Source organism: Eurytemora carolleeae, unplaced genomic scaffold (assembly GCF_000591075.1).
Source record: "Eurytemora carolleeae unplaced genomic scaffold, Eaff_2.0 scaffold294, whole genome shotgun sequence".
In the NCBI taxonomy this organism is placed as follows: domain Eukaryota; kingdom Metazoa; phylum Arthropoda; class Copepoda; order Calanoida; family Temoridae; genus Eurytemora; species Eurytemora carolleeae.
In genome coordinates this window covers 342,693-370,473 of record NW_019396358.1, presented here as the reverse complement: position 1 = coordinate 370,473, position 27,781 = coordinate 342,693, and the positions used below count along the sequence as shown (strand labels likewise).

Sequence of the window (27,781 nt, the reverse complement as noted above, 5' to 3'; positions counted from 1 at the left end):
TTTTACGATGTACACAAAAAGAACATGTTCACAATTAATTTAAAGGCTAGTATTACTAAAAGTTTGTTGACGGATAACAGCAACACGCTAGACAAATCAGGATAATAGGCCGGTTAGGATTCTGGTGGGGGATGTTTATTATCCCCAGACAATTCTTTCCCGATAGGCCGCTCAAATACACACACAACAGAGTAACCCCGTCTCAGAAATTCGATAACAAAATCTTTGAAGACGACATTTTATAGAGGTTTTAAAATTAATGGTTAACAAAGTTATTCATAAAAAATCTCCAGCTATTCCAAGATTTGTTGATAAAAAAAATCTATAAAACAAAGCTATTTTCTCCCCAAACTTTGATTGCAAAAAAAAATACATACTATGAAAATGTTAAGGATACTATAGATCGATTACTGTGCTTAAATAATTAAATTAGTCCCGTTTTATGTAGAAATTGACAATTATAAATGGAAAATCCTTCCCGGAAGACTGTTTGGGGAAGAGTTGAACTAAAGCTAAAGCCTAAAAGTTCCGGTAAAATCAATGTTAGTACTGAACATATTTAGTGCAAATGAACAAATGAACTAAATCTAAAATTTTACTATTTGCTCACAAAATATTATTAGTAAAAATGAACATTTTTTATAGTGCAAAGGAACAAAAAAATGTTCAATCGAACTAAAATCTAAAATTTTACCATTTGCCCAGAATATAATATTAGTACAAATGAACATATTTTAGTGCAAATGAACAAAAAAAATGTTCAATGGAACTAAAATCTGAAATTTTACCATTCATACCCATAAAATATTATTGGTACAAATGAACATATTTTAGTGCAAATGAATAAAAATATGTTCAATCGAACTAAAATCTAAAATTTCACCATTTGCACATAAAATAGTATTAGTACATTAAAAAAATTAGTCTGTTTGAACAAATTTTTTGTTGAAAATGTTCATTTACATTACCGTTCAATTGCACTAATATTTACAGAAAAAAAATGAGTGCGCTTGAACAAATATTTTTAGTATTCCAGATCAATTGTACTAGTGATCATTTGTACTAATTAAAATTCCTGGCGCGAAAATAAAATATTCCGGGCGGCAAAATAAAATTTTAGTCCAATTGAACACAGAAAACCCGATTTTGGTTCATTTGCACTAATGTTCGATCGTACTAAAAACCGGTTACTGATCAGCTGACTTTAGTGCAAAAGTACGTTAGTTCAATCAGACATTGTGCAAACGATATAGCATCGACTACAACCCTAATCGAGCCCTATTTCCTCTGGCCCTTTTAACGACTGCAAAAATCTCATGAAATTCTCACGTTAATTCATAACGTTTTGGAGAAAAGAAAAGTAAAAACCAAAGATAAAAAAGAAAGTCGAGTGAATGGATAACAAAAAGATTACGATTGGAAATATTGAAGGGCGATTTTTAATTGTATGTTAGCCCACTGTGCGTTGCCGAAAGGGTTAATTTAGCTCAAGAGTAGGGAAACTAAATTAGTTTAAAAATGTTGAAAACTAAAAAATCTAAATTCACAATTGGAAATAGTAATGCATCGTAATGATTGAATAAATAATTTTTTATTTTTAAAAGAATATTTACCCTTGTTGGGCTGTGTCATTCTATTTGCGCCTCATACCGCGTTTCATTGTAAGTTTTCTAAATTACTTTTATTTAAACAAACAAACTACAGACTGCAGCTACTGCAACAGATCTATTTCCACAAGAGAAGATAGAATTAAATGTAAAAGTGAGCATTAAAGAAATGTTTTAAAATGAATAGAAATTCTGGAACAGATAATTTACTGTTACTATCGTGGTCTAACTATGACAGCGCTGTTACAACAGCATTCAATAAATATCTTGCCTCGCAGGTAATAATAATATAAACTAGATTATATTTAATGTCTTTGTTTTTATTATTTATTATTTTTTGTACGATTAATAAATCCTGCCAGGTGGAATGAAGGCTAGATTATTTATTATTTAGTAAAAAAAACGTACCTTGAGCAAACCCAAGCCCCAAACCTTGTAAACCAATTAATTCATTGGTCTAATCTAGACGTTTTGTAACGTTGTTCTGTGTGCGGAGGGGAAAACTATATCATGTCACCAGGAACTACTTTCTGCATGCTCAGACTGGTTCGAAAACATTCTCTCAACCCTTGACAAAAACCTGCGCCCCATAATAATTCTCAAGGTACGATATCTTGATAAAACTCGGGGTTCGAGTTTTATTTTATGATTAGCAGAAATTTTGGACTTTCTTTTTTCGAAACTATACAATGAGAACTGCTTATTAACATTATATTTATAAATACGTTTGTAATAATTATTATTATTATAATATGAGAAAACAAGCTTCTTGCAATACTCTAAGATAAGTATGAAAAATGTAAAGCATACAACTATTTGTAGATTTTCTATAATAGATTATTTTTTTTTGCAATTTTCAAAGTTATTGATAATTGTTTTACCTTTCTTCAAACATTGTTCTTGAAACTATTTAAATATCAAACAGATATAGTTAAAACTTATCTGATCCATAAATTGGAAGATATTCTCGTTTTTTAGGCTTAAAAGTGTTCATTTCTGATGATTCCTATTCCAGGATGTGAAGTATACCGACCTGGAGTACCTGGTCAGGTTTATTTACTCCGGAGAGGTTGTAGTACCCAGGGATCAGGTTCAGGATGTACTCAATACAGGAGAATTACTTCAGATTAAAGGTTGTTTTTTTGGATAAACTCGAACTAACACCGATTTACCGACTAAGCTTAGTTTTGTTTCATTGTCAGCATTCCTGAAATTTATTGTCTCCCCTCTCTTTCTTAGAAACCATTTTTTCCTCATCATGTTAGGAAGTCTTGCGCGGTATCTAACCATCTCAGATTTCAGTTTTTGGGATAAAATATCCTTTTGTGGAGAGAACATATAGTATGTTTTTAGGGTAAATACAGTGGGATCAGGTAAATGTTAGGTAGGAAGTCGTCATTAAAGCAATAATTAATTAAAGCAAATAGTTTTAATTGTGACTTAAAAAATCACGTAGTCAGTGAAATGGGTCGTTGACACTGCACAAATGCTGTGTCGGTTCAGTAAACTATCTAAAGTCATAACTTAAAGTCTAAAAGTCGTCTTACTATTCCAGAGCTTTCAGGTTTATACTGAAAATTGTATATTTAAAAATCCCATTTTTAAATTTATATCTTTGATACTTTGAGAATCAGAAGATTAAAAGCTGAAAAACCTAAAATTTCATGTTGTTAAAATGATTTCAATGCATATGTTCTTGTTCACATTGGTTTATTTTGTTTTAGGACTTACTGAGAAATCGGATCGGAGTAAAGATGAGCTTAAACGTGAAAATCAAACAGTTAATAATAATCGAGAAAAGAAATCTGATAAAGAAACCGTAACCTCTCCAAAATTTGAATCCGTAGAAAAACAAAATTCCGGATCAGAGAAAGACTCGGAAGAAGTAGAGAAGATGGTCTCCGAGAGGGATCTTGCATCTGAGAAACTAAAAGGAAAAACTAATTCAAATCCAACGGAGAAGAATTCTGTTCCTGGAGTAAGATCGCAGCCTGAAAGGTAAAAATGGAACTTGAAGACTCAACAACCTAATAATCAATTTATCCCTATTAAATTTTTTCTTTAGAATTATCGAGTGTTCTGGAACTTCTGACGACAGTTTGAAAATAGCAAGGAAATGATGATTATTCATGAAATAAACTACATATTGATTTCAGAACGTATACATGATTATTATTGGGGGGAGGGGGAATATATGAGCTTATAAACCCCTGATTAATTCTTATTTTTATGTATATTTTAACAGCAAACGTAATAAAATCATCGTTTAATAGAAAATCCTCTCCGACAGAACCTGGCACAAAATCTAGTTTGGTTGGTCAGAGTACTGCCGAACCCTCTCCGAAACCCGATGATAAAATTGTGTCCCCCAAACCAAAGAAACGGCGGATCTATGAGAACTCTGCCCCAGTTTATGATAACCGGCAGATATACGCCGCAGACTTATTACAAACACAGTTGGATTATTCAGGTGAGGGGCTGGCCCGCGGGGGGGGAGGTGTTAATATTTTATAAGTTATCAGCATTCACAAAATTTGAAGTATTTTTTCGGAGCTTTTTTTAACGGTATCAAAGAAATCAGTTTCTATTGAAATAATTATGCTACATAATTGTGTGTAGAAGCAGTGGCACACCAGGCTGCAAAAACGTTAAAAGTTAAATTAATTATCCCATAGGTTTTGACAAGGGGGGGTGCTTCTAAGTGGTCCCAGGTAACTCCCAGCTATCTCACCAAAATCAGAAATTAAACAATATTGATTGATTGATTAAAATCATATTTTTCTCAAAAATTTGCCATGCAGTCAGTCAAATCTCCAGTTCCAAGCAAGCTATAGAAAAAAATATTTTTAAAATTCTCAAATCAAATTTAAGAAATTCTTTTTCATACATCTAAGATGTAACTTGAATACGGAAGGTGTTAAAATGGCACAAAGTATTTTCAATGACTTTTTTAAATTTAGCAGATTTTGTGACACAATTCTGGTAGCTCCAACATTTTTTTTTGGGGTATTTGGTGAATTAATCTCTAGACCCCAGTTAGGGGCATATTGAGAATATTTATATCACTATTTTTACTCAAACAGTGTCTCCAGCATATCGTTGGTAAATGTTTTGAAACATTTTAGGATTTCTAGCGTTATTAACTTCTCCCGGCAAACTGTTACATAAATTCATTATTATTTGACTAAAAAATTGGCTCTCAACTCCAATCTAGATCGCAAGGGCATCGGATTTAGTGGATCAGCAGTTAAACGAGTTATAGTATATGTTCACCTGATCCGACTATATTAAACCATGTATTACTCTCTACATCAAAACCACGGATATACTTAAATGTTTGTTTGTAGCATGCCGATATAGATTCTTCTGTTCTCCAGGGATTCAAGTCTCAGTTCTTTAAGTTTATCTTCATAATTTCTACCTGACAGTCCAGATATCATCAATAACTCTACGTTGCACCCGTTCTAGTTTATCTTTGTCTACAGCTGTCCAGGGATCCTAAAAGTTTGTTTATATTAAGGTGATGATATAGTGCTTGAGAATGATGAAGATGGGTTTCAAGGATATGAAAGATTATCTCCGGTTTCTGGAGTAGAGGACTGTGGTCCGTTTAAGAAGGTTTGACGCTTATTCCTTATTTTGGGGAGAACATGTATTTAGGTTTCCCGTTAAAATCACAAACAGTTTAACCAAGAACTTCGGAGAAACCGAAAGAACTTATAAAATGTCGTCTTCAAAACTTCTGATAATGGACTGCTGCAGATATTTAGAATTTTTAACTGAATATTTATATGGAGCTCTTCAAAATGGTTCCCGCATATTTCACGGGTTTTTAAATTTATTTTTACAATATCTTAGATTTAGTTTAAATAGTATTGAAACCCATTGAAGACGATTAATCAAAAAACGAGCCAGTGAATAAGTTAATAAAAGTTAATAAAAGTATCTTAAATGTTAAACTATCTTTTGGTCTAATTTGTCATCCATCTTTTAAACAAATCACATCTTAAACAAAAAAAAAACAATATTAAGATTGTGAAATGTTTAGATTTGGTCGAATACGTATATTGTTTACAATCTTGGGAAAGAGATCATTTGTCTCCTTTGCTTTTGCAGGTAAAAGATCTATTGGGAAATGAGTATATATATTTTAAAATTTAACTGTTTTGAAAAACATTTTGTGGTATAAAGTGTGAAGAATTGTTAAGTTTATCTAATTTGGGGATGGGCGGTCTTTATTACATACCAAGAAAAATTATTTTTAAATGTTATAAATTGACATGGGAAAGGGTGGAGGGGGTAAATTATTTAAATCAATAATAAAAGGTTGTTTTTTATTTAAGGTTTACCCAGTTTAAAAAGTTTAATCTTGAGCGGCATATGAGGAAGAAGCACCCTGACTACTACCAACTAGACCACGAGGTTAAGAAGAAGGTTCTAGACGTGGTAAGTTCAAGATGGTTGTAACCCAGTTTTTTTCATCGGGTTTTATTGTTTTTTTATTTATTCTTTATCGGTTTCGCCAGTGAAATTTACGGGTCTGATACGGGGTTTTTATCCTTTTTTAGAGATTTATTATTTTTTTTATCGGTTTCGCCAGATCGGTCTAATGGGTCTAATTCGAGGGTTTTATCGATTTTCTAGAGATTTTTTATTTATTTTTTATCGGTTTCGCCGGAGCAGTTTAACAGGTCTAACACATGATCGTTAAGTAGTCAGAAAGGGGCTTAAGGAACTGTATGCGTAATTTCAAAGAGAAACCACAAATAAAAATAATCAGTTTCCAAAATTATAAGCATTGATATCTAATTCATATTTGATCAGACAAAGCTGATAAGGGTATCGATGTGAATCGGGCATTGCTATCTTTCTATTGAGGGTCACTTAAAATTGCTTCAAGTCCCTTTCTATCAGTTTTAAAAGAGCTTAGAATCCGGTTATCATAATTAATATATAATATAATTATAGTTGGTTGGAAGGTATGAAGAGATGGTTACTCCGGGTGTAGTGGCATCAGTACCCTGTCAAGGGAATGAAAGTATGGTTTCAGATATTCTCCAGGTACTGGTTACACACTCTTCTCTATTTACAATGTACAATAAATACTACGGAGTGATGGTTGACCATTTATTTATTTATTTATTTATTCATTCATAAAACATCGTTTATAATAGATAATTCTATATAAACATTCAGGATTTTATTTACACAATTCAGAAAAATAAAGAATTATTAGCCTGCACGGAATTCAGTGTCTTTCATTCTTGAATTTGATTCCGTTTTCAATTTACTTTTTTCCCATGCCCAGGGTTTATAAAAATGTTGTTCCCGATTTGTCCTAATTAAATTACCCTCATCCATGCAAAGAGGGGAATGTCCGATTTACAACGAAATTTTGTAAGCTTTTGACTAATCATGGAGGGCAGAGAACTTTGTGTGTTTATCTCTAAAATGGTGTTCAAGTTGCCGTAAAACCAGAGTTTTCGCTAGGGTACCCAACTCAGCTGACGTTACATATATTCCTCGAAAATCCCAAATATTCTTTGTCCAACACAGTAAAAAAAAAAAATTCTAATGTAAATATTAATCCTCCTGGAAAGTAAATATTATTATTTTTTATTTAAAACAGCTTACCAACAAAGTGCTTTAGAAATTAAAGCTTTTCTGTAGATAAATAAGAATAAGTCCGTCCACCCTAATTAGAAACGCCACGCAATGATCACTTGAAACTACATGCCTCTAAGATTGTAACTTAAGTATTTACTTTTCTAGATGGATTCAATTGAGTGGAGTTCAATACTAGGAGAAGATCTTGGTTCAAGAAGAGAGGAAGATCTTAAACCCGGAGAGGAGCCTGGTATAGACCAGGATCTAGGGATCGGAGACAAGTTTGACGATTCTTTGCTCGAGTGTCAGATCAAGCTTCAGTGCGAGGACGGAGAAATTGGGTATTTGTAAACCTGGAGATATCTCCGATCCTGATTTCTTTTTGTTCTTAAAATTAAAATTTAAAAATTTTTAAAAATAAATTTACATATTAAAAAATTTACTTTTATGTTTTGGATTTGTAAAGGCATAAAAAAATACATACTTGGTTTGCCTAGATAATATTGAGTTGCCAACCCCAAAATTTTCCCCTTCGGGTATCTACAAATAAGCTAATTTCTGGGGCGTACACAGGAGCCCCAATAGCCCCCCCCCCCCTCCTATAAGCTTCTAGCTGATTTCATACTTTAACTGAACCTACATTTATTTATTGTATTGGTTATTTGTACTACACAATGAGGCACGATTTGATGCGTTACAAAGAATGAGAATTATTTACAAAATACATATTTACTGAACAACAGTTATAAAACATGATAACGCCCATAACATAAAAGCTTGAGAAGACGCCATTATATCGAAAATGTAAGAATCCTGTCGTGTTTCTATAGAAGTAAAAATTACACTTTAAAATCGTCCTTTCATTCCAGATTTTTGTGGGACTTGATTGAAACACTGAGAACAGTTTTCCGAATTCAATGAATTTGAGCCGCGGCTTAAATCTGCCAAAAGCCGGTTTCAATTGAACGCCGGCTTAAATCTTTAAAAATTGAATAAATTTTAAGTGGAGCCAACCATATTTGAGCCGCGACTGAAATTCTTTAAATTTAGCCCCTGATTACATTACTAATTTACTAAATATGAATCATAATTAGTAACTCCTTTCTGTTTGAAAATATGACGTCTTTTCAAATTATTTGTCCTCCAAACATTAAAGGTATTTCCAAAAAGACATTATTCTTGAACCATAAGAGCAAAGTTATTTGAATCTATCATTTAAGAACATGTCAAATTAAACTTCTGGGAATGCTAGAGAGTTTTGAAGACGGATTGCTTCAGCTATTAACCTTTCCTGCTCTGCAAAATGGCGTTGAGGAAGCTGATGTTTAGGAGCTTCCTGCTGCTGTATTTTTTTCGAAGGTTGATTGAAAAACTGCTGAGTTGAAAATCCCTGCTGTGGTTGTGAAGTAAATTGTTGCTTCTGTGAACTAAGCTGTTGTTGTTGCTGTGATTTAAGCTGTTGTGATTTTGAATCAAAATGTGATTTTGAATTAAACTGTTGTGAATCAAATTGTTGTTGTGAATTAAGCTGTCGAGGATGTGAGTTTAACTGCTGTTGAGATTGTCTATTAAGTTGGTTTTGGGACTGGGAATTAAAATGTTGTTGCAACAATTCAAATGAGTGAGGGACAAAATTTTGTTGTTGATCATGTTGTGGTTTTTGTTGAACCTGCTGTGGTAGTTGTTGAACCTGTTGTTGCTGCTCTTTGGGTTGTTGATGTTGAGCCGGTTGTCGACGGCGAGGATCGAATTGTGATCTAAGTCTAGGATCGATTGTAGATTTTCTACTGCTTAGCTTTTGCTGGAAAGAAGAGGTATCATCTGAGATCTGAGGACTAAATCTATTTTGAGAGGGGAACTGTTCTTGTCTGGTACCTTGCTCAAAACCTTGTTCTTGCGCAAAAAATTCTTGTGTTCTTGGCTGTTTGTTTATTAGGTCTTGTCTGGAAGCCTGTTCTTGTATCCTAGGTTGTTCAAAGAACTGTTCTTGTGTTCTGGGTTGTTCATGTAACTTTGCTTGTATCCTAGGTTGTTCAATGAATTGTTCTTGTGTTCTAGGTTGCTCAAGGAACTGTTCTTGTATTCTAGGCTGTTTAAGGAACTGTTCTTGTGTCCTAGGTTGTTCAAGGAACTGTTCTTGTATTCTAGGTTGTTTATGGAACTGTTCTTGTATTCTAGGTTGTATAAGGAACTGTTCTTGTGTCCTAGGTTGTTCAAGGAACTGTTCTTGTATTCTAGGTTGTTTATGGAACTGTTCTTGTATTCTTGGTTGTTCAAGGAATTCTTCTTGTATTCTAGATTGTTCAATGAATTGTTCTTGTATCTGAGGTTGTTCAAGGAACTGTTCTTGTATCTGAGGTTGTTCTAGTGTCCTAGGCTGCTGTAGGAACTGTTCTTGCGTTCTTGGTTGTTGAAGTCGATCATCTCCACCCTGGTCCTCCTGTTGTTGTTGTTGAACTAATCTTTGCTGTTGAAGTTGATGAGCTCTTATATCCTCTAGTTCCCTCTCCAGTACCTTGGACAAGGTCTGAATGTCGAGAAGGATGAACATGTTAAAGGCGTGCTCCAGGAAGGACTCTGGTAAGGTGTTGAACTGGTTACTGCTGAAGACCTGGAGCTCCTGACTGAGTTCTCTGAACTTCCTATTGAACTCTGACTGCTCCTCCCTACTCAGTTTCTGCCAAGGATCTGGATCAGTGAAATCTGGTAAACCTAACCTTCTATACTCCAGCTCTTGTTCTACTGCTAGTCTCTGGTCTGGAGTTAGACCAATCTTGTCCCCTGGCTGCAGATCTAAACTCAACAGATGACCAATTAGATCTTCTCTCTGGGCAGCAGTTAATGTAGGAGCTTGAGTAGGCACATGACTATTAGTTTCCGAACCTGGAGCTAATGTCAAAACAAGGGCTTCATCTTCCTCTCCTATTGCAGAAACTGGTTCAGTAACTACTTCTCCTTTAGGTCCGTCTGTACTGAGATCAACTGGAGTAGGCTTAGTTTGGTTCTCGACTTTATCAAGGTCTGAAGTTATGAACTTTTGAACATTTTGATGATCGGTTGAATTCAATTGAAGATCATCATCGTTTGATAACTTTCTTTCAAAGGTTGAATCGATAATTGTTGAGACCGTTGTAATGGATACATCAGGACTAATGGACACAAGGGTGGAAGGTACTGCATCAGGGGATACAGAATTAATAGATACAGGATTAGTGGATACTGGAGTAGTGGATACAGGACTATCCGTTGGCCAAGGGGGAGCACAAACTACAGATCCCGCCAGTAACAGACATAAAATCTAAAAATAAAGAAAATTTGCAGGGTGTCTCAAGAAAACGGGGAATAAGGGTCTACAGACTTGTTCGTAAATGGATTTTCAAGATTGAGACCATTGTTAATATCTACGTACAATTTCAAATTTTGATTTTAGGCTTGTAGATGACAAAATGACAATTTCATAGGCTCCCTAAAGTTTCCAACTGGAGTGAGTAAATTTGGTTTAAAAAAAGATAATCTCCGTTTGCACAATTTTGTATAAAGGTCTACAGACCTTTTTTTAATCGGATTTTCAAAATTGAAACCTTTTTTTTATAAATTGTCCGTAGATTTTAAAAACTGTCTCAACCTTGAAAATCCGATTACAAACCAGTCTGTAGACCCTTATTCCCAGTTATTTTGAGACACTGTATATTTTATTAAATTTAAAAATGTGTTATTCTATTACCCCTTGTTTATAAATCATGAGTTTGCTGTTGGTAAGAACCATAGATTAATAATAGTCTTTTCAAGATTTAGGGGTTTTTCGTTCACAACAACGTAACTAGAGGTCAAAAGTAGTTACGAGCATGCTGCGTTGAAGTACAAGACAAAGATAGCCTGTTCTACGCCGCTTGTGCTTAACTCCTTTGAGCCTCTTCCTGAGGGTTATTGTGAACGAAAACCCCCTAAATCTTGAAAAGACGACATCTAGTGTTCTATCTATGGTAAGAACAATCATATTGTATTGTACAGGGTGTCCCAAAAAACATGGGAATTTAGTGACGAATTCGATATCGTCTTTGTTATGAATTAGCATTGTAATACCTAATTTCAAAAGCAATAATATTATTATGTCTGCTAGAGTTTATTTTATGAAAACGGTAAAAGACTGTAAAGATGTGTCTATAATGTCTCCGCACGATAAACAGTGAAGACGGACAAGTTTACTCTGGTTGTATACTGCAATTTTCTTGTTTTACTAAGTACAACCGTATGCAGTCAAAACGTAAACAAACAAATTGTAAACATAGCAGACGAAACTCTTACAGATTACAGCTTTCTCATTAGGTATCACTTACTAAATCAAAGAATTATTTAAAAAGACGATATCGAATTCGTCACTGAATTCCCATGTTTTTTGGGACACCCTGTATATATCTCTTTACAATATAAAAATTACGCATGCATAATTGAACGGAGATTATAATACTAACCCTCTTATAGTGCCTTCAAGATGCAAACACGTGCAACAATAATACAGGGTGTCCATTATTATGGGACATACATAGATTGGTTCGTTTCTTTTAAAACTTTTAAGGTTTTAGGCCTTTTAAAAGGTTAAAAGTTGTAAAATTTTACAAATTACAAAATTGTTTTTTCTAAATATTCGTATTTCTTACACTATGCTAAATTTTGAAGCTAAGAAAAAATATGCATAAAATGAAATGAATGTTTTTGGTTCGTTTTTCCTTTAAATTTTTCTTTAACGATAAATACAATTAGAACATGGCATATCGTTAGAAAAGGAAACTTTTACAGAGTTCAGTTTTAATATGTTGGAAGTATGGTATAAGTGTTTGTGCGGTGCCTTTCAAAAATATTAAAACCTCAAAAAAGTTATTTCCCTGCCATCACTAGGTATCTATTCTGAGCTGAAAACTTTAGAATGAGATATCCTTAATCCCGATAACCTAATCTGAGTATCCATGCATCCAATGGACACACTTTTTATTTTCGTCTTAAACCGTTCTTTCTTGGATCTATAGTAGAGAAAAATCAAAAACCGGTTTTTTAAAATTAGAGAGTTTCTCCCATTTCTTTATATAATCTTAAATGGCGTGCAAAATTTCAAATTTATCGGCTTCGTATACGCGACTCTGATTGGTTGAATTTGATACACTTTTCAGGATACAAGTACAAGATTAGGTTAGTCTCGATATTAAGAAAAAGAGAAGATAGGATGGTGTATTAACCTCGATATCCACTATTCTAAAGTTTTCAGCTCTGTCAATATAAATATGAGAATTAAGAGACGACCCAATATTCGTATTTGATGTCCAATAGTTAGCTATAAATGAAGTGGTGTGAATAAATTATCATCTATTAAGCTGGTCTACTTTTTAATGTCATAGCTGAAGGAGATCTTAATTATTGAAATATATTAAAATCTGGAAAAATTTCCTAAAATCTTTTTCAAATTTGAAAATCATAAGCTTTTTTTAACTGGATTAATTGAAGAACACATGTGATTACGATAAATGCAGTGCATAAGATCTATGACGACTCAAGAGATGATCCTTAATTCCTATTATTATCTAGAGATCCTATTTCTTTAAAAAGTTTTGGGACTTATCATTGTAAGACAACACGGATCAGACATTTTATTGGATAGAATGTTTTTAGATAACTCATAGATAAGAAAAGAAACAGAAAGAAAAGAATTCAAAAAATTGTTAAATACACTGTCAATGAAAAGTTCCTCTATCCAATTTCAGGTCTGTATAAAGTGCTGTCCATGAAAGTATTATCTATTTAATGTTCAATGATCCATCTTCAAAATATCTTTATATATAAAGTCCCGACGCCTTAAAGAATATCGAAGGGTTGTGTGAGTGTTAATGATATTGCAGAATGCCCCCTGACAAGAAAGAAAGATGATTGTTTATATCTACTGGAAGATGATTGTTTATATCTACTGGAAGAACTGAAAGCATTAACCTAGCATGACTCTACACGCATATCATTTAATGCCTTGACCAAAAGCGGTTACATGGTTAAACTACTGAGTAGTTTTTGCTCTGTATACATAATATCGCACTGTGTTATATCAGGCACATGGAGAGGGTTCAGAGTCTTTAATGTATAGAATTGGGCGTTGGCAACATGTCGTATCTTGTGCTATCTTGTCCTCTTGGCAGATTTTAAATTAAACCTTACAGAGTTAGCAGAGTAACATACAAACTTACATTCATACACATTGCATACAGACATAAACAAATTATAGGGATTTATTTGATATCCATCTTTATTCTTGATTACCCTTCAGGGGCGAATACGAAGGGCAAGGGGGACTAAGCCTCCTCCCGAGATAAGTTAAATCTATAGTTCCCCCTGTATCGGGCTGAACCGCGCCCCCTGAACTATTTCCTGAATACGCCTGTTTTCGATAATATATTATTACTGCACTCCAACTTTTTTATCTTTTAAAAAATATTTTATAATTATAATGTTTACAAGCTTTAGAATTTAAAAGATGATTATATATAAAACTTCCATGGATTCTAAGTAGATCTACTAAATATCTTGATATTTATCATTATCAAATCAAATAAAAAATTATTACATGATACAGTCATAGGGTTTAGGAAGATCTAATAAGCATTATATTATAATATTTATAGTTTGAGGTTCTATTAAAATCTACATTATAGTGTTTATATTTTATGCTTTCTGAAGTCAAAACTTAATTTTTAGTTTTGAGATCTCTTTAGTTTAGTACGCTTCCTACGGAATATCCATGGATGAAACAAAGGACTTGAGTCTTTGCCACAAACTCGAATATTAGAATCCCTAAATCGTTGCAACCTGATGACGTACAGCCTTTGATATTTCAAACTTAGATTGTTTGATCTAACGGAATTCAGAAATTGAAATTCCTAGGTTTACGTCATTTGACAGGAAAGATATAGGGATTAGAAAATTAGAGTTTGTGGCAAAGACTCAATTCCTTAATCCTTAGGTCTGCACAAGATTGAGATCAATTCTTGATCCCAAGATTCACAACAAAGTTTTGACCATGAACTCTGAAAAATCTACTTATCAGATTTTGTGTACATCTACTACAGTCCTCGTCGTATATATCAATACAATAAAGACGACTTTCTATTTTGATTTTGATTTAAGCAAAACATTTGAACAAAGAGAAGTTGCCAATTAACAGCATTTTTTATTTACTTTTAAACCTATAATTTGAAAATCATTTTTAGGGATAAAAGCATTATTAACTCAAAGTCGTTCTCATTGTATTGATATATTCGCCCACCACTGTAGATATTATAATGAGTAGGTTTTGCCGGGTGTATTACTCAATATTTCCTTCCTAATCCCGACAAGAATCAGTTAACTAAGAAAATCGTGTCCTATTATACCAAGATAAAGTATCCTATTCAAATATTAAAATTCTACGGGAAGAATGCAAAACGCCTGATTATGTTCAACCTTTTCTTATTTATATCTTTATGTTTTTTTGTGTTTGTCTGATGAAACAAATAATGGGGAATTAGAATAAAGAAAGAATTTATAAAACATATTAAACTTCTAATAGATATGATATTATATGATGTGTATCAATTCAAATTTAAGTCACGTTAAACTGAAATCTTGTATTTTTAATCATAACTCCTCTTATATATTTATGAGCAATTGAGAAGAAAATCCCCAATAAAAACGTCTTTCTATTTATTGAAAATGTCGCTAAGCAAAAACTTTGAAAACAGCTGTTACAAATTACAAATTCTTGAATGCTGACCGATATTTCTAATAAAAGAAATTATGAAGACGACAATTATTCGGTTGGATTTCTAAAAATATTAATTTACCAGATTATTCCGCATCCTGCACTCCGTCACATGCACAGTACAGCAGCAGGGTCTCAGGAATCAGAACCTGTACATTGTACATGAGTACATGTGCAGCCATAATAAGCTGATCAATTTAAACAAGATCAATTTCATCACTTTATAGATCAATCAGAGAAAATATAAATTAAAGGCACCGTTTAACAAAACCCTGGTCAGTCAATATACAGGGTTACCCACAAAGGATAAGACTGTAAAGACGATCTGATTATCTTAAATAATGCATGCCTTGAATAAAGTCTTTTAATTGCTTATTTAATGATTTTTAAAAGGAATTAACAAGTTTAATTTTAAAGGGGATTATGAATAAAAGAAAACAGAACGTATAAATTCCCTTCAGTTGGCTCTGAAGTCGTATCCTGTATTATTAGATCAATTGTTAAGAAGATCGAAAAAAAGATCAAATTTATCACTTCTTAGACAAGTTCTAGAACATATAAATGAAATAAACTACTAAAAACAACCAGCATATCAATGCACATTTTATGGATAGACGGATCCACTGTTGAGGAGAACAATTAAAATTAAAGACTAGATGATCAAATAACATGAGCAATTAGGTTTAACAAAATCAATCTTGAAACTAACCAATTAAAGAACAAATCAATTATTAATGATTTAAATTTCAGCCATGAAATTCAAATTATGAATTCTTTTAGATCAAATAGTCTTAGTTTAAAATATCTAAGACTATACACCATCAGGTTGCAAAGAAAAAAGGGATTTGAAAATTTGTTAGCTTGATTGATAATCGTATTAATTGGTTTACAAAAACTTTTAATAAAACTTACAACATTTTAAAACTGTATTCGATATTACATAAAGTTGGCTTTTATTAAACTTAAAGAAAAAAGGAAAAAACAAACTGAAACGATCGATTTGGATTAGTTTTTTTGCAAATTATTTCTCCCAGGGTCTAAATTTTGTAAGTTTAAGTTTGGATGTAAAAAAGCCCGGATCCTTCATGATCTCCTCTCCAAAAGCTATATCGAGATCACAAAAAAGGTTTGATGTTAAAAAAAAACCAACTTGTTTTGTGATTTCTCTCATCTTATTACATTTGATGCTAATATAATGCCCTGGTTTAAAAATATTACAAGAATAATGATATATAAGCACCTGTCCGCTCTATATAGTACTCTCATATACTGACTAGTAGTACTGTAAACAACTACTATTTGTAGACTAGGAGCTTTGAGTAGAGTAGGGCACCGCCCTTCTTCGCCTAAATACAATTCCCCCCCCCACCCCCTTCCTTTTTAATTTTAGATATCCAGATGTTAACCCTACCCTACCAATACAATTCTCCACCCCACCCCCTCCCTTTTAATCTTAGATATTCAGATATTAACCCTACCCTACCAATACAATTCTCCACCCCACCCCCTCCCTTTTAATCTTAGATATCCAGATGTTAACCCTACCCTACCAATACAACTCTCCCCCCCGGGCCTCCCTTCCTTTTCATCTTAAATATCCAGATATTAACCCTACCCTACTGTTACAATTCTCCCCCCCCCCTTCCTTTTAATCTTAGATTTCCAGATATTAACCTTTATAGCCTACCAATACAATTCCCTACCCCAACCCCCTCCGTTTTAATAATAGATTGTAAACCCTACTTCTTTTCTTTTGATCGTTAAATATTTTTCAATATGCAAAGGAGAAATAAGAGAAATAAGAACATATTTGATAGTTTTAATGATTTAGTTACTACTAGATGGAGGGTCCGGCGTTATCCGCGGCCAAACAAATTTGCGATTTTTTTAGCCTATAACACCCCCCCCCCCCCCNCGGCCACCCATGAGTGTCTACAAAAAATTTCAGCCCAATCGGTCTAGCCGTTTGGCCGGCTATACGCAACATATATATGAATGTCTTGTTTTATAATATAGATTTTATCCCCCACGGTTGGTTATTTCGTTGAACAGGAGATTAAACGATAAATTACTACTTAACCGGGAGTTTTCATGAGGATAATTAAATTGAGGGGAAAACCACTTTATAGCCACTTGGTTAAGTGGTTTTCCCATCAATTCAATTACCCTCCCTTAATCTCCCGGTTACACCTCTTTCATACACATGATTAACCACATTGATTAACCATATCAAAACCACTTATTCCACCATTGCCTGTACCCATGTAAAGATATCTATATTAAAGTTTCCTCCCTTTCTGATCATATACAGATATTAACTCTACCAAAATAATAAAATAACTAAGGGTGACGTATCGTTTGCACTAATGATTGATCGGACTAACGTACATTCGCACTATCGTTCATTCGGACTAACGTTTTATTTGAGGGTTAGGTTAGGTTAAGACAATTTCTGGGCCGAGCGCTGCGGCTAGGACAGGCTAGGGGTCCAAGCGCTGCGGCCACAAGTGTTACTGATCAGCGGACTTTAGTGCAAAAGTACGTTAGTTCAATCGGACATTAGTGCAAACGATATAGCATCCTGTTTAGTATTTATAAAATGATAATCAGCTATCCCTCTCATTATTTCCAAGTAATTTTCTCGTGTATCAGTGATTTTAAAATTAGTGCATTTCATCTAAAGTTTTGACTATTTCACCTGGCAAAGTGTCATTAACAAAAGATCCAATTAAGAAGTGCATTATACACTGCAGGGCGGCTTATTTTCAAAGTGCAGTTGTAAATCGGAACTAAATTTCAGTTGGTTGTAATTAAAACACAGCTAATTAAAGCGCAGACTATTAAACCGCTATCCCAACAAATTTGTGTTTACTATTTAATGATTTAACTTATCGAAAACTTTATAATTTCGATTAATGCATATATATCTAAATCTAAAATCATTCTAACAGGAACTGAACACTTGCCACAAATCCTAAATTTTTAATCCCAATATCTTTGCAGTCTTATATCGTTTATCTAATGGAATTTAAAATGTCTAAAATATCAAGTTGCAAAGAAATTTGAAAACTAGAATTTGTGGCGAGTGTTGAGTAAGTTTTTTGTAATACCAATGCGATTAAAAAAGAAAATTTTATTTCTATTTTATTTTGTGTTTGTTTCTAAATCAATCGTGATAAAACCTAATAATATTTTAATACCAGAAGTACTTAATGCTTTAAACACCATGATTGTATAAATCTTCATATCATGCTGTGATGTTAAAACAGATTTAAAGAGATGAAATCATCAGATAAAAGATTATATATCTATTGATAATTAGGCCCACCTATAGAAGTTTTATGAAGGGAGGGGAGGGGAACAAATTTAGAGACCCATTCGGGACATTTTAGAGACCCATTCGGGACATTTTAGAGACCCATTCGGGACATTTTAGAGACCCATTCGGTACATTTTAGAGACCCATTCGGGACATTTTGTTTTAGTGGAACATGATGTGTGTACTTTTATTCAGTCCATGCTCAAATCATTTTTGCACTTTTATCAAACCATAACAACACCTATCCAGGCCCAATCAAACCAATTGTTTGTGTTTGCGCAGTTCTGTAAACCATTTATTTAAAGTCCCCTCCATGTGCGAATTTTTATGATTTGATCAGATAATTATTTCGCTAATTCTCAATACTCATCTTTATTGATTCTCCTTGTAAACTGCGTTCTTCTTAAAGTTACAACCGTTTTATTGGTAATTAAGGTTTACTACATTTAAAGTATCAAATCATAGAGAATTTAATTAGTTCCAAAACTTACACTTGGCCCGTTTTTGGGATCCCGGCCTGCATATCTAGAGTAAAAGTCCATAGTAATATCTATTTATGCAACTGCCTTGTGTTATAATACTTTTTTTTTACTTAATTTAGTTTCTTCAGGATTTAAAGGCTTGAATTTTAACCGAAAACAAACTATTTTAAGTAAAAATCCCGACAAAAATATAATTTCCCAAATTATACACGAAGCAGTTGCTTATATAATTCTATTCCAGTTTAACCCGAAAAAATGCTTTCAAAAAACTCTTGAGTAAAAAATCCAATCTTCTGGGACATTCTTTCTCATAATTTCACAGCTTGAATTTATGTATATACAAAACAAAAACGTTAAATTAATATTAATGGTGGAAGAATGAGAACTCAGGGGAAAAAACTAGAAGTGGGTCCAAGGGCGTATGCAGAAATAAATCTAGGGGGGGGGGAACAACATTTGAACTGTTTAAATTCAAAACATATTTGGCTTCTTTGATATCAGACATAAGTATAAGATACTTTAAAGGTACACACACAGTCCAATTACCTTACAAGTACTACTTTATCTGTCCTTCAAACAAAGCTAGCAAAAAAAAGCATTGTTTCTAAAAAATCGACATTTTCTTATACTTTTATGTTAGTATTAATAATTAGTATTTAAACTAGAGAAAGTCAAAGACATTTTTGAAAATGAAAAACTCAACTTAAACTTAAATTCTATGAGATGGAAAAAAGGACAAAGGTCCAAAAAATAATTATGACTTGTAAAAGTTTCTGTTGTGAAAAAAAAGTAGGAGTACAATTGTAATCTATATAATAAAGCTCTTAGTTCATTTATGTGTTTGCTATGGCTGGCCAAACGGCTGAATCGATTGGGCTGAATTTAAGTGAGGAAACTCATTGATACCCTTGGGGATGACATAAGCTTAATTAATTATAAGTTTTTTGTTTTAATTCGATTTTTAAAATTTCATGGGCACTGCATTTAGTTTGCAATTAATAAAGTAAACAAAATCTAAATTAAAAAAAAACTTAAAATGGTTTTTTACTACCTCCAAACTCAAGCCTTCATTGCATGGCATTAAAAACAATTATTTTACTTCGCTATCACATATTGTGCCCATCCTATTAGGATGAATGTGCAATTCCATTCTAGATAGATTTTTCATTCGGACTTCTGTCATGGTGGCTCTGATCCACTAATATAATCTTCTTAATGTACTAAATGAACAGCAAACTATTTTTTTATGTTCTTCACTCTTCAGTTTAAGATTTGCAAAGTGTGAAAGCTCTGAGTTCTAGGGGGTGGGCTACGCCTCCCCCTTTGCAGGTCTTGGGGGTCGCACTGCCCCCCCCCCCCCCTCCTGTATACGACCTTTGGTGGGTAGCCATGAGAGGGTGCGGCCTATGATTGGCGTCACAGTCTAAAGGAAAATCTTGGATCTCTGAGAAATACGAAACAAATATAATAATGTCCAACTTTGATTGTTGCATGAATTTAAATACATAATGTGTCTGTGTGTATGAGACCAGGTTTAATTGAACCAGTAATATAAACTAGAATTAAGATAAGCTTGATTCTATCTTCTTTTTACGGACTAGTATAACCCCTGGGGTACGTGGGATACAGAGTGTAACTGTTAGCACGCAGAGGGGGTTTAGAAATAGGACGGATAAATGTTATAACGAGAAAAAAGCGTCCAAGTGCATTGAAAAAGGAGAGAGCTGATCACTTGATATAGACTTCAAGCCTTTTGTCGTTGCAAATTTAATGATATTTTAAACTGAACTCATTTGATCTGACATGAATTTTTAGAAGTACCATCACAGGTGAAACTAGCAAAAAATTTCAAAAATAAAAGGTTTCGGTAATCCGAGTGACTAGTTATGGGTTCAACCATTATTTCAGTTTTCTTAGAAAGATCATATCTTTTGTTAAAAATATTAGTTAATTGTAGAATTTTTATTTTAAAAAAGATTTAACGTATTTTAGTGGCACCATTAAAACGTGACGGAATTTTTGTGTCGTGTTCAATCAGATTCCAGAACCTTCTGCAGTAAATTTCTTTATTTCTTAAATCCTTTAATTGTTTTGTAGGGTAATAAATAAATGAGTTAGAGGGGGGGGGGAAGCAAATCAGAATCTAATTGCAGTGTTTTACCCTCTTTTCAGTACATTTATTTTCCTAAGTATTTAGCAAACAAACCAATTCTGAGGCCGAATTTAAAGAAGTTGAACCGCCAATAAACCGTTCCAATTAAGCGCCAGCTGAGTCAACCATGTTTGAACCGCGTCTCTTGTTGGAAACGTCTGAACGCAGTTCAAATTCGTTAAATTCGGCCTCTGATCTTTTTCTTTTCTCTTCTCCGAAATAATTGGGATTTTTATTTCTAAGTTTGAAATTTGCCTACAATTGTTTTATTGTTTTCTTCATTAAAAACACTGAAGAGTCTCTTTTTCAAATAAAGTATTCAATTTAATAGAAAGAAATGGGGAGAAGGTTTTTGGAAAAATATACATTCCCGCCGGCAATGATTGTTTTCTAGACACGCCCTAAATGTTTTTTCGTGGATTTTTACTGTAATGCGCGCAGATCTCTAGTGCACATATTTAACAAGTTTTTATTAATCTGATAGAAACCCCGGTCTGTATTTTAAATTGTTAGTGGTCGGGGAATTATTTTAATAGTGTACGCAACAAAGCAGAATACATCTTACATCCGGCCATATTACAAGGAGGAGACAATGTTGTAGAATATTATATTGATGAAAGGGACAATGTTGTAGAATATTAATAATTTAAAGTGAAAACATTAATTTCTGAATAAAAACAAAGAGTTCTACTACTACAGTATGACCCAAAAAACTAAGGAATGCGTTTTTGACGTTGACTGAAAGTAAACAGCAAAAACCTGTATACGGAAATGGGTATGTGTACACTTCATATTTGCTTTGTTAAATCTTAATTTATAGTCTTCCTATTCCATGGTTTCATGAGTCTTAATGTATGAAAGAATGTCAATTTGCATTTTATATTATAGCTAGATAAACCAATTTTTAGTTTGAACCATTTTAGTTTTTAAAATATCTCTCGAAGAGTGTTAGTGAAATGCAGTGAATACTTAGTAATTGGAAATAGTAACCTTTTTTTTAAACATAACTGAACATGGACAAAACATGTAGAAAGTTTTTTGGAAAAAAATTTATTTCGTGAACTAGAAAAAATTTTATAAAAAATTCACAGCCATAAGTTAAACAACTTTTAGGAACATTTTAATTTATACCGAGTATGCTACGCGCATACCAGCTGGAACCATTGTCTGAGCGCATCACTTAGTGTTGCTGGAAGGTTCTCTACATCTCTAAGTATGATATAGTGCTGGAAGGGGAAGGTGTCGAGGTAGCTCTGTATTCCCAGCAGTTCACCTTTACCACCAAACACTGGAGCTCTGGAAAAAAAAGATTTTGTCAAAAAAACCTTTTTGTTTATTTTCGGAACCCATAGCTTAAAGAGTATGGATAGGATGTTGAACTATCACGAGTTAATGAAAATTAAAATACTTTGAAAGTCAATTAGTTCAATTATAAAAATCAAGTTCATTATTAATAAATAACGTTAAAAATCCAAATTCTTGCCGATTAGTCTTTTCCTCCCTTTCAAATTTCACGACTCTTTTTTAAATAAACTAAATTGAGTCTTTGCCACAAACTCAAATTTTTGATCCGTTATCTTTACAACCTGACGGTGTAAAACTTTGATATTCAAAACGTAAATTATTTAATCTAACAGAATTGTTGACTCTGCTATAGTCCGAGCTAAAGCTATACCTAGAGAAGTTGCTTTAAAGAAAGTGGAGAAAAAGGAGAAACCAGATCGAGTTATATTTCAAGGAATAATAATTGTCCTAAAACATTTTTTTAGAAAGTGAATATTTGCAAATTATCTTTTTTCCATCTCATAATCTGAGTTCTTTTCCCTTATGTCCATTTGACAGCCCAAATTTTTATTTTGAATAATCTTTTTGTTTGTTTATCTTCTTATGATTTTTACATTTTTTTTATTTTTTTTATCGATTTGATGGTTATTATATCATTAGAACTGACGAGGGTCAACCCAGACCGAAATATATTTTCAATAAATGTGGAACTAACATCTACTTTTTTACTCTACAGAGGTTTGGTCCATCACCATCACTGAATTTTAAATCTAACAGAATTCATCGGTGAAAATTGCAATTAAAAAATCAGATTTTGTGGCCAAGACTCAATTTTTTCAGATGTTATATTAAGATTACTAACCGGATATCAAGAACACTGTCTGTATTCTCTGGGTTCTCTACGATTAGATAAAGACAGAAGAACCCTGCTCCTCGACTATTCACAACAGACTTAACATAAAATATAATTAATTCAATTAGTTAAACATACTATTAGTGAAATTTTTAATGAACCTCATTGCAAAGACGGAAATGCCTGAATTACAACCGTAACCTTAAATTAAAAGTTTTGTCTGATCAAGTATGATTTATATATCTCAGTTTATATTTTTTAAACTAGTTATTTTAGTTTGTAATTGTTCTTCTGAAGGAAAAAAGATAGGAATTACTTTTAAGCCTAGACAAACAATATTATCTTTCACATTATTGATCAGATACAGGTTTAAGTGTACCGTTGTGAATCGGACATTAACATCTTTGCATGAAGAGTCACTTTAAAATAGGCTTTCAGTCTCTTTAAATGATAATTTCTGTCAACATTTAAATTGGGGGGAAAAAAAACTTTGAATTAGCAACTTTAAATATTGTCAAGAAGAAAAAGCATATCAGAAAAGTAAAAGTTTGAATGTCAACATTGTGGAAAATCAATAGTTTCAAAAGATTCAAAATATTTCTTGGTAAATTGTTCAGACTAGAAGACACTCACCTGAATAACTTTCTCCTTCCCTTCATGGAATATCCCTCTCCCATCTGATATTATCACCAGGAGCTGAGATAGAGCAGTCCCACTCCCGGCACTATTCCGGTATTTATGGAACAAACCAGAGGTTAGGGAGAGCAGAGATATCACACTTGTACTCTTCTGATCAAACCTGGAAACAAGATGGGGTTTCATGGAGATATTCAGTGTAAAAGAATATCATTCAAAGGACGGTCCACGTAATTTCAAGCGACCATCCAGATTCCAGACCTTTGTCTGAGAAAAATTGATGAGGTTATCCGTGTGTTTCTATTTGAAAAGTGATAATTTTCAATTGTGGTTCCTCTAAATAAATGAGTTTCAAATTTATAAAGCAGAATTTGACACTTCACCTAATAGAAAAACTAAAAGCTATAAGTTTAGAGGATAGCGTTGTAACTTTTAAAAAGGAGGAAGTTGCATTAAATTATGTAGGAAATCTTTTTAATCTCTCCCTTCTTCCCCAATACAATAAATAAATTATATGAAGACACTCCCTTCTTCCCCAATACAATAAATAAATTATATGAACTCTCCCTTCTCCTCCAATACAATATATAAATTATATGAAGACTCTCCCTTCCTCCCCAATACAATATATAAATTATATGAAGACTCTCCCTTCTTCTCCAATACAATATATAAATTATATGAAGACTCTCCCTTCTTCCCCAATACAATAAATAAATTATATGAAGACTCTCCCTTCTTCTCCAATACAATAAATAAATTATATGAATACCTGAACTGATTTTGAATCTTGTGTCCGGCTGTCTGAGACCACTGTAGGTTAAGAGGATGGATAACCTCGGCTGATTCTCCAAACCGCAGAACTCCCAACTGTCCGGCCTCGAGCAGAGCTAAAGCCGAGGATATTGTGTTCAAGGACTCTAGAGCAATCTGTCGGGATTTATTATCCGACATACTGGCGGAGTCGTCCAGCGCAACCAGGATCTGAAACTCTCTCTTGTTAGGTTTAGTTCTTCTCAACCAGATTTTATCCTTCTTAAAATCTGATGCAATGAATGGGATTATTTTTCTCATGTTTAGACGCTTCCCGGTTCTAAAATCTCCCTGCAAGCTGGAGGCTTTAGTTGGGTTGAGAATGAGTCGGAGCTGCTCAGAGAGCTGGTGGGATAGCTGAGTCAAAACGGGAGCATTGTTCTCCTCCGAATCGTTCAGTGATATCTGCTGCATGGAGAGGTCTGTATCAAACCTGATAGAACCGCCGGATGGAATAACATCCATGTCTTGTCTTACAGCAATGGAATCTGTACCACGAGGAATTAATTCGGTATCCACAAACTCCTTCTCTGCATCTTCAGTCTTCTCTTTATCCCCCTTCTCATCATTAGAACTATTCTCCGTCTTCTCCGCTGAAGATTTCTCAGTTTTCCTCGCTTCAATGTTTGGAACATCTTCTTTCTCTTCTTCTGTTTCCATTTCAAAATCATTCATGAAAACTTGATCCTTGACATCTTCTTCTGCTCTGTCTAGCGCAGCTCTATCCTCTTCTCGTTTATCCATCACATGCTGGAAGGTGTCGGCATTCTTTTGTCCTTCTTCGCCCGTCATGTTTCCTTCCATCAGCTCCAACCTTTCTCCTTTCATAGAATTATCCGCCAAAGTTTTCTCTTCTTGAGATTTTGTTCCTTTACCGGATTTTTCCTCAGAATCTTCTTTAGACTGTTTATCAGTTTGAACACTGAAGGATTTATTATCCTCGGTCTTCTCTGAGTTCTCGTTTAAGCCTGCAGACTCCTCCTTGTTGCTTTGGTCAAACTCAGTCTCGTTCTTAACAGAGTCCTTTCCTGCCTTATTCTCATCGTTGGCAATAGTTTCCTCCGGACCTTTCTCCTCCTCCTCCATGTTTACTTTCTGCTCATCATCAGCTTTCTCTAGGGTTTCCTCATCCGGAGTATCATCCTCTTGGAACTTCTCAACCTGAGTGTTATCTCCGTCTTCATCATCGGAATTATCCTCGCTTTCTTCGCCTTCCTCATCCTTCTTATCCTCAAAGTCTGGAAGTGCTTCAGGCTCATCAGCACCGTCATGGTCTTCAAACGGATCTTCTTGTTCATCCACTTCCATACTCATCTCATCAGGTAGATCCATGGGTTCAGGTTCTGGAAACTTTTGATCCTCTCCGTGCAGTTCATCAACTTGATTATCGTCAAACTCAGGTTCCTCTTGCTCCTCGTCTTTCCTTTCTCTTTTCTCTCCTTCCTTTTTACTCTCCTGTTTATCATTGCTTGATAGTTCTTCATCAACCTGTTCCTCTGTATTCCCTTGTTCCTTGCTCTCTCCCAGGTTTTCCTCATCCTCCTCTTCCTCCTGTTCTCCCCACATATCCTTATCCAGTTCTTCATTCCCTTCAACCTCTCCCACCTCATCATCCAGCTCCTTCTCCTCTTCATCTTTATTCTCATCCTCCTCAGCATCCTGTTCCTCCTTGTCCTGAAGTTGGCTCTCAAAATTATCAGACATTTCTATTCCATTCTCCTCTTCCGCCGTATCCTTTTCTTCCTCTTTCTTTTCAGTTCCATCATAAGCCCCGTCCAACATATCTTCGTTATCAATCTGATCAGAAACATCTTTACTTCCCTCTCCAGCTCCCAACCCTGTCTCCTCCTCTGAGCTCTTGAAATCAGTTTCTCCGCTCTCCTTATCCTCGTCCTCCAACCCCTTGATTGGACAGAATCCTTCAACTGAAATGTGTCGGAACACCTTGAGTAGAACGGAGAGGAGTTTGGAGAATTCTCTTAAAACTAGCATACTAGACTTCAGGACAGATTGCAGGGAGCAACTGTATACCTCCAGCATCCCAACTACATCCTTAAGCACGCGAAGAATGTTATTTCTACTCTCTGGGACAAGATTAAAGATTTTGATGGAGTTCTCTATATCTCGGAGTAATCCCACACATTTAAACTTAGGAACCTGATTCAGGATACAGTTCATGATATTCAACCAGTTTTCCTCATCTTTGAAAGATTTCATAGTTATTTGCATAGCCTGGATACCAAGTAAACTCTTAAACAAGGTTTTACTCATACTGGATTTAAAGTCAAAATCTACTGGAGAGGATGAAGTACAGGGCTTCATGGGTAGAAACATATTCTGAACTGTCTCCAGCTTAGAATTCAAGCTTCTCAACCTTCTCTCAACAGGGTGGTTTGATACTAGAGCTATGCAAGAATTGATTCCCTTTCCTAATTTACTCACATCCTTCGTGAGAGCTGAAAGGTTCAGGAATAGCTGAGAGGATGCAAAGTATCTTGGAGCAGAGGTAGAATATTCTGATAGTTTCCTGAGTATATATTTAGCAGAGCTCAGGAGAATCAAGGATTCTCTAATCTCAGGATAGTCCTGAGTAAAGTTCTCCAGAACCAGGACAACAGAATTCATCTCCAGCATTGATGTTTGTAGTGATTTAACATAATCTTGAGCAGGATAGTAACTAGCATTAGGACTCCACTCCTTCAACTCCATGCAGAAGGTTTGTATTGTCTCCTGTAGGTTGGAAAACCTTAGGATGGTTTTCCTCCAGGTAGTGAGCGAGTGCAGGGAGTGCTGAGCAAACCCTTGAAACCGTTCAGCAACATTAGGACTCACATCCTCCGGGAGCTGTTTATCCAGGAGAGGAACCAACTGTCTGTATCTAGCCCAGCACCTGGATCAAAAACAATTAATAAAATGAAGAAAGATTGTTGTCATCGAGGAACTGATAACTAAACTGAAACTCAAAATTTATAATACCTATACCTATGCAAGTTTGGGACCTAGTGTTGTAAACCTTTGATATTAAATCTATGACTAAAATGATCTAGCAGAAAGTATTGTTTAAATTACAAAAGGGTCATGACATCAGGTTGCAAATATATATATATTAGGATTAGAAAACAAAAATGTTAGGCAAATTCAACTAGATTTCTGAAGGAAAGAAATTAAAATAAATAAATATATTTGGCTAAAAAAATTAAATTGAATTAAAAAAATATATATAAAATAAGTTTATCAAAATTTCTTATAATTTG

The 27,781-nt window shown here is 34.1% G+C and overlaps 3 protein-coding genes across 5 annotated transcripts in view; 1 reads left to right on the top strand and 2 right to left on the bottom strand.

Moving 5' to 3' along the window:
- Positions 1 to 1,665: 1,665 nt before the first annotated feature.
- Positions 1,666 to 7,656, top strand: LOC111701659 (longitudinals lacking protein, isoforms H/M/V). 2 transcript variants are annotated; one of them, XM_023473047.1, is made up of 11 exons: positions 1,669 to 1,885; positions 2,074 to 2,211; positions 2,623 to 2,740; positions 3,332 to 3,605; positions 3,673 to 3,720; positions 3,881 to 4,077; positions 5,128 to 5,225; positions 5,656 to 5,723; positions 5,951 to 6,053; positions 6,576 to 6,668; positions 7,380 to 7,656. In XM_023473047.1, exons 1-11 carry the CDS (start codon positions 1,787 to 1,789, stop codon positions 7,563 to 7,565), a joined length of 1,422 nt encoding a protein of 473 aa, XP_023328815.1. In that variant the 5' UTR covers positions 1,669 to 1,786; the 3' UTR covers positions 7,566 to 7,656. The 2 variants fall into 2 exon arrangements, with proteins under 2 accessions (XP_023328816.1, XP_023328815.1); XM_023473048.1 differs by lacking the exon at positions 2,074 to 2,211 and having other exon boundaries at positions 1,666 to 1,885.
- Positions 7,657 to 7,839: 183 nt separating this feature from the next.
- LOC111701657 (putative mediator of RNA polymerase II transcription subunit 12) lies at positions 7,840 to 16,250 on the bottom strand. Of its 2 annotated transcripts, XM_023473046.1 has the most exons (4): positions 16,229 to 16,250; positions 15,071 to 15,137; positions 9,599 to 10,512; positions 7,840 to 9,559 (listed from the first exon to the last, which is right to left on the bottom strand). In XM_023473046.1, exons 2-4 carry the CDS (start codon positions 15,083 to 15,085, stop codon positions 8,446 to 8,448), a joined length of 2,043 nt encoding a protein of 680 aa, XP_023328814.1. In that variant the 5' UTR covers positions 15,086 to 15,137; positions 16,229 to 16,250; the 3' UTR covers positions 7,840 to 8,445. The 2 variants fall into 2 exon arrangements, with proteins under 2 accessions (XP_023328814.1, XP_023328813.1); XM_023473045.1 differs by having other exon boundaries at positions 7,840 to 10,512.
- A 5,720-nt stretch (positions 16,251 to 21,970) lies between these two features.
- Positions 21,971 to 27,781, bottom strand: part of LOC111701655 (midasin) — a 28,791-nt gene continuing 22,980 nt past the window's right edge. Inside the window, exons 21-24 of the mRNA XM_023473043.1 lie at positions 24,487 to 27,417; positions 23,712 to 23,877; positions 23,088 to 23,176; positions 21,971 to 22,237 (exon numbers count right to left, since the gene is read on the bottom strand). Coding sequence (XP_023328811.1) covers positions 22,081 to 22,237; positions 23,088 to 23,176; positions 23,712 to 23,877; positions 24,487 to 27,417 — 3,343 coding nt within the window. The 3' untranslated portion in view covers positions 21,971 to 22,080. The remainder of the gene's footprint in view (positions 22,238 to 23,087; positions 23,177 to 23,711; positions 23,878 to 24,486; positions 27,418 to 27,781) is intronic.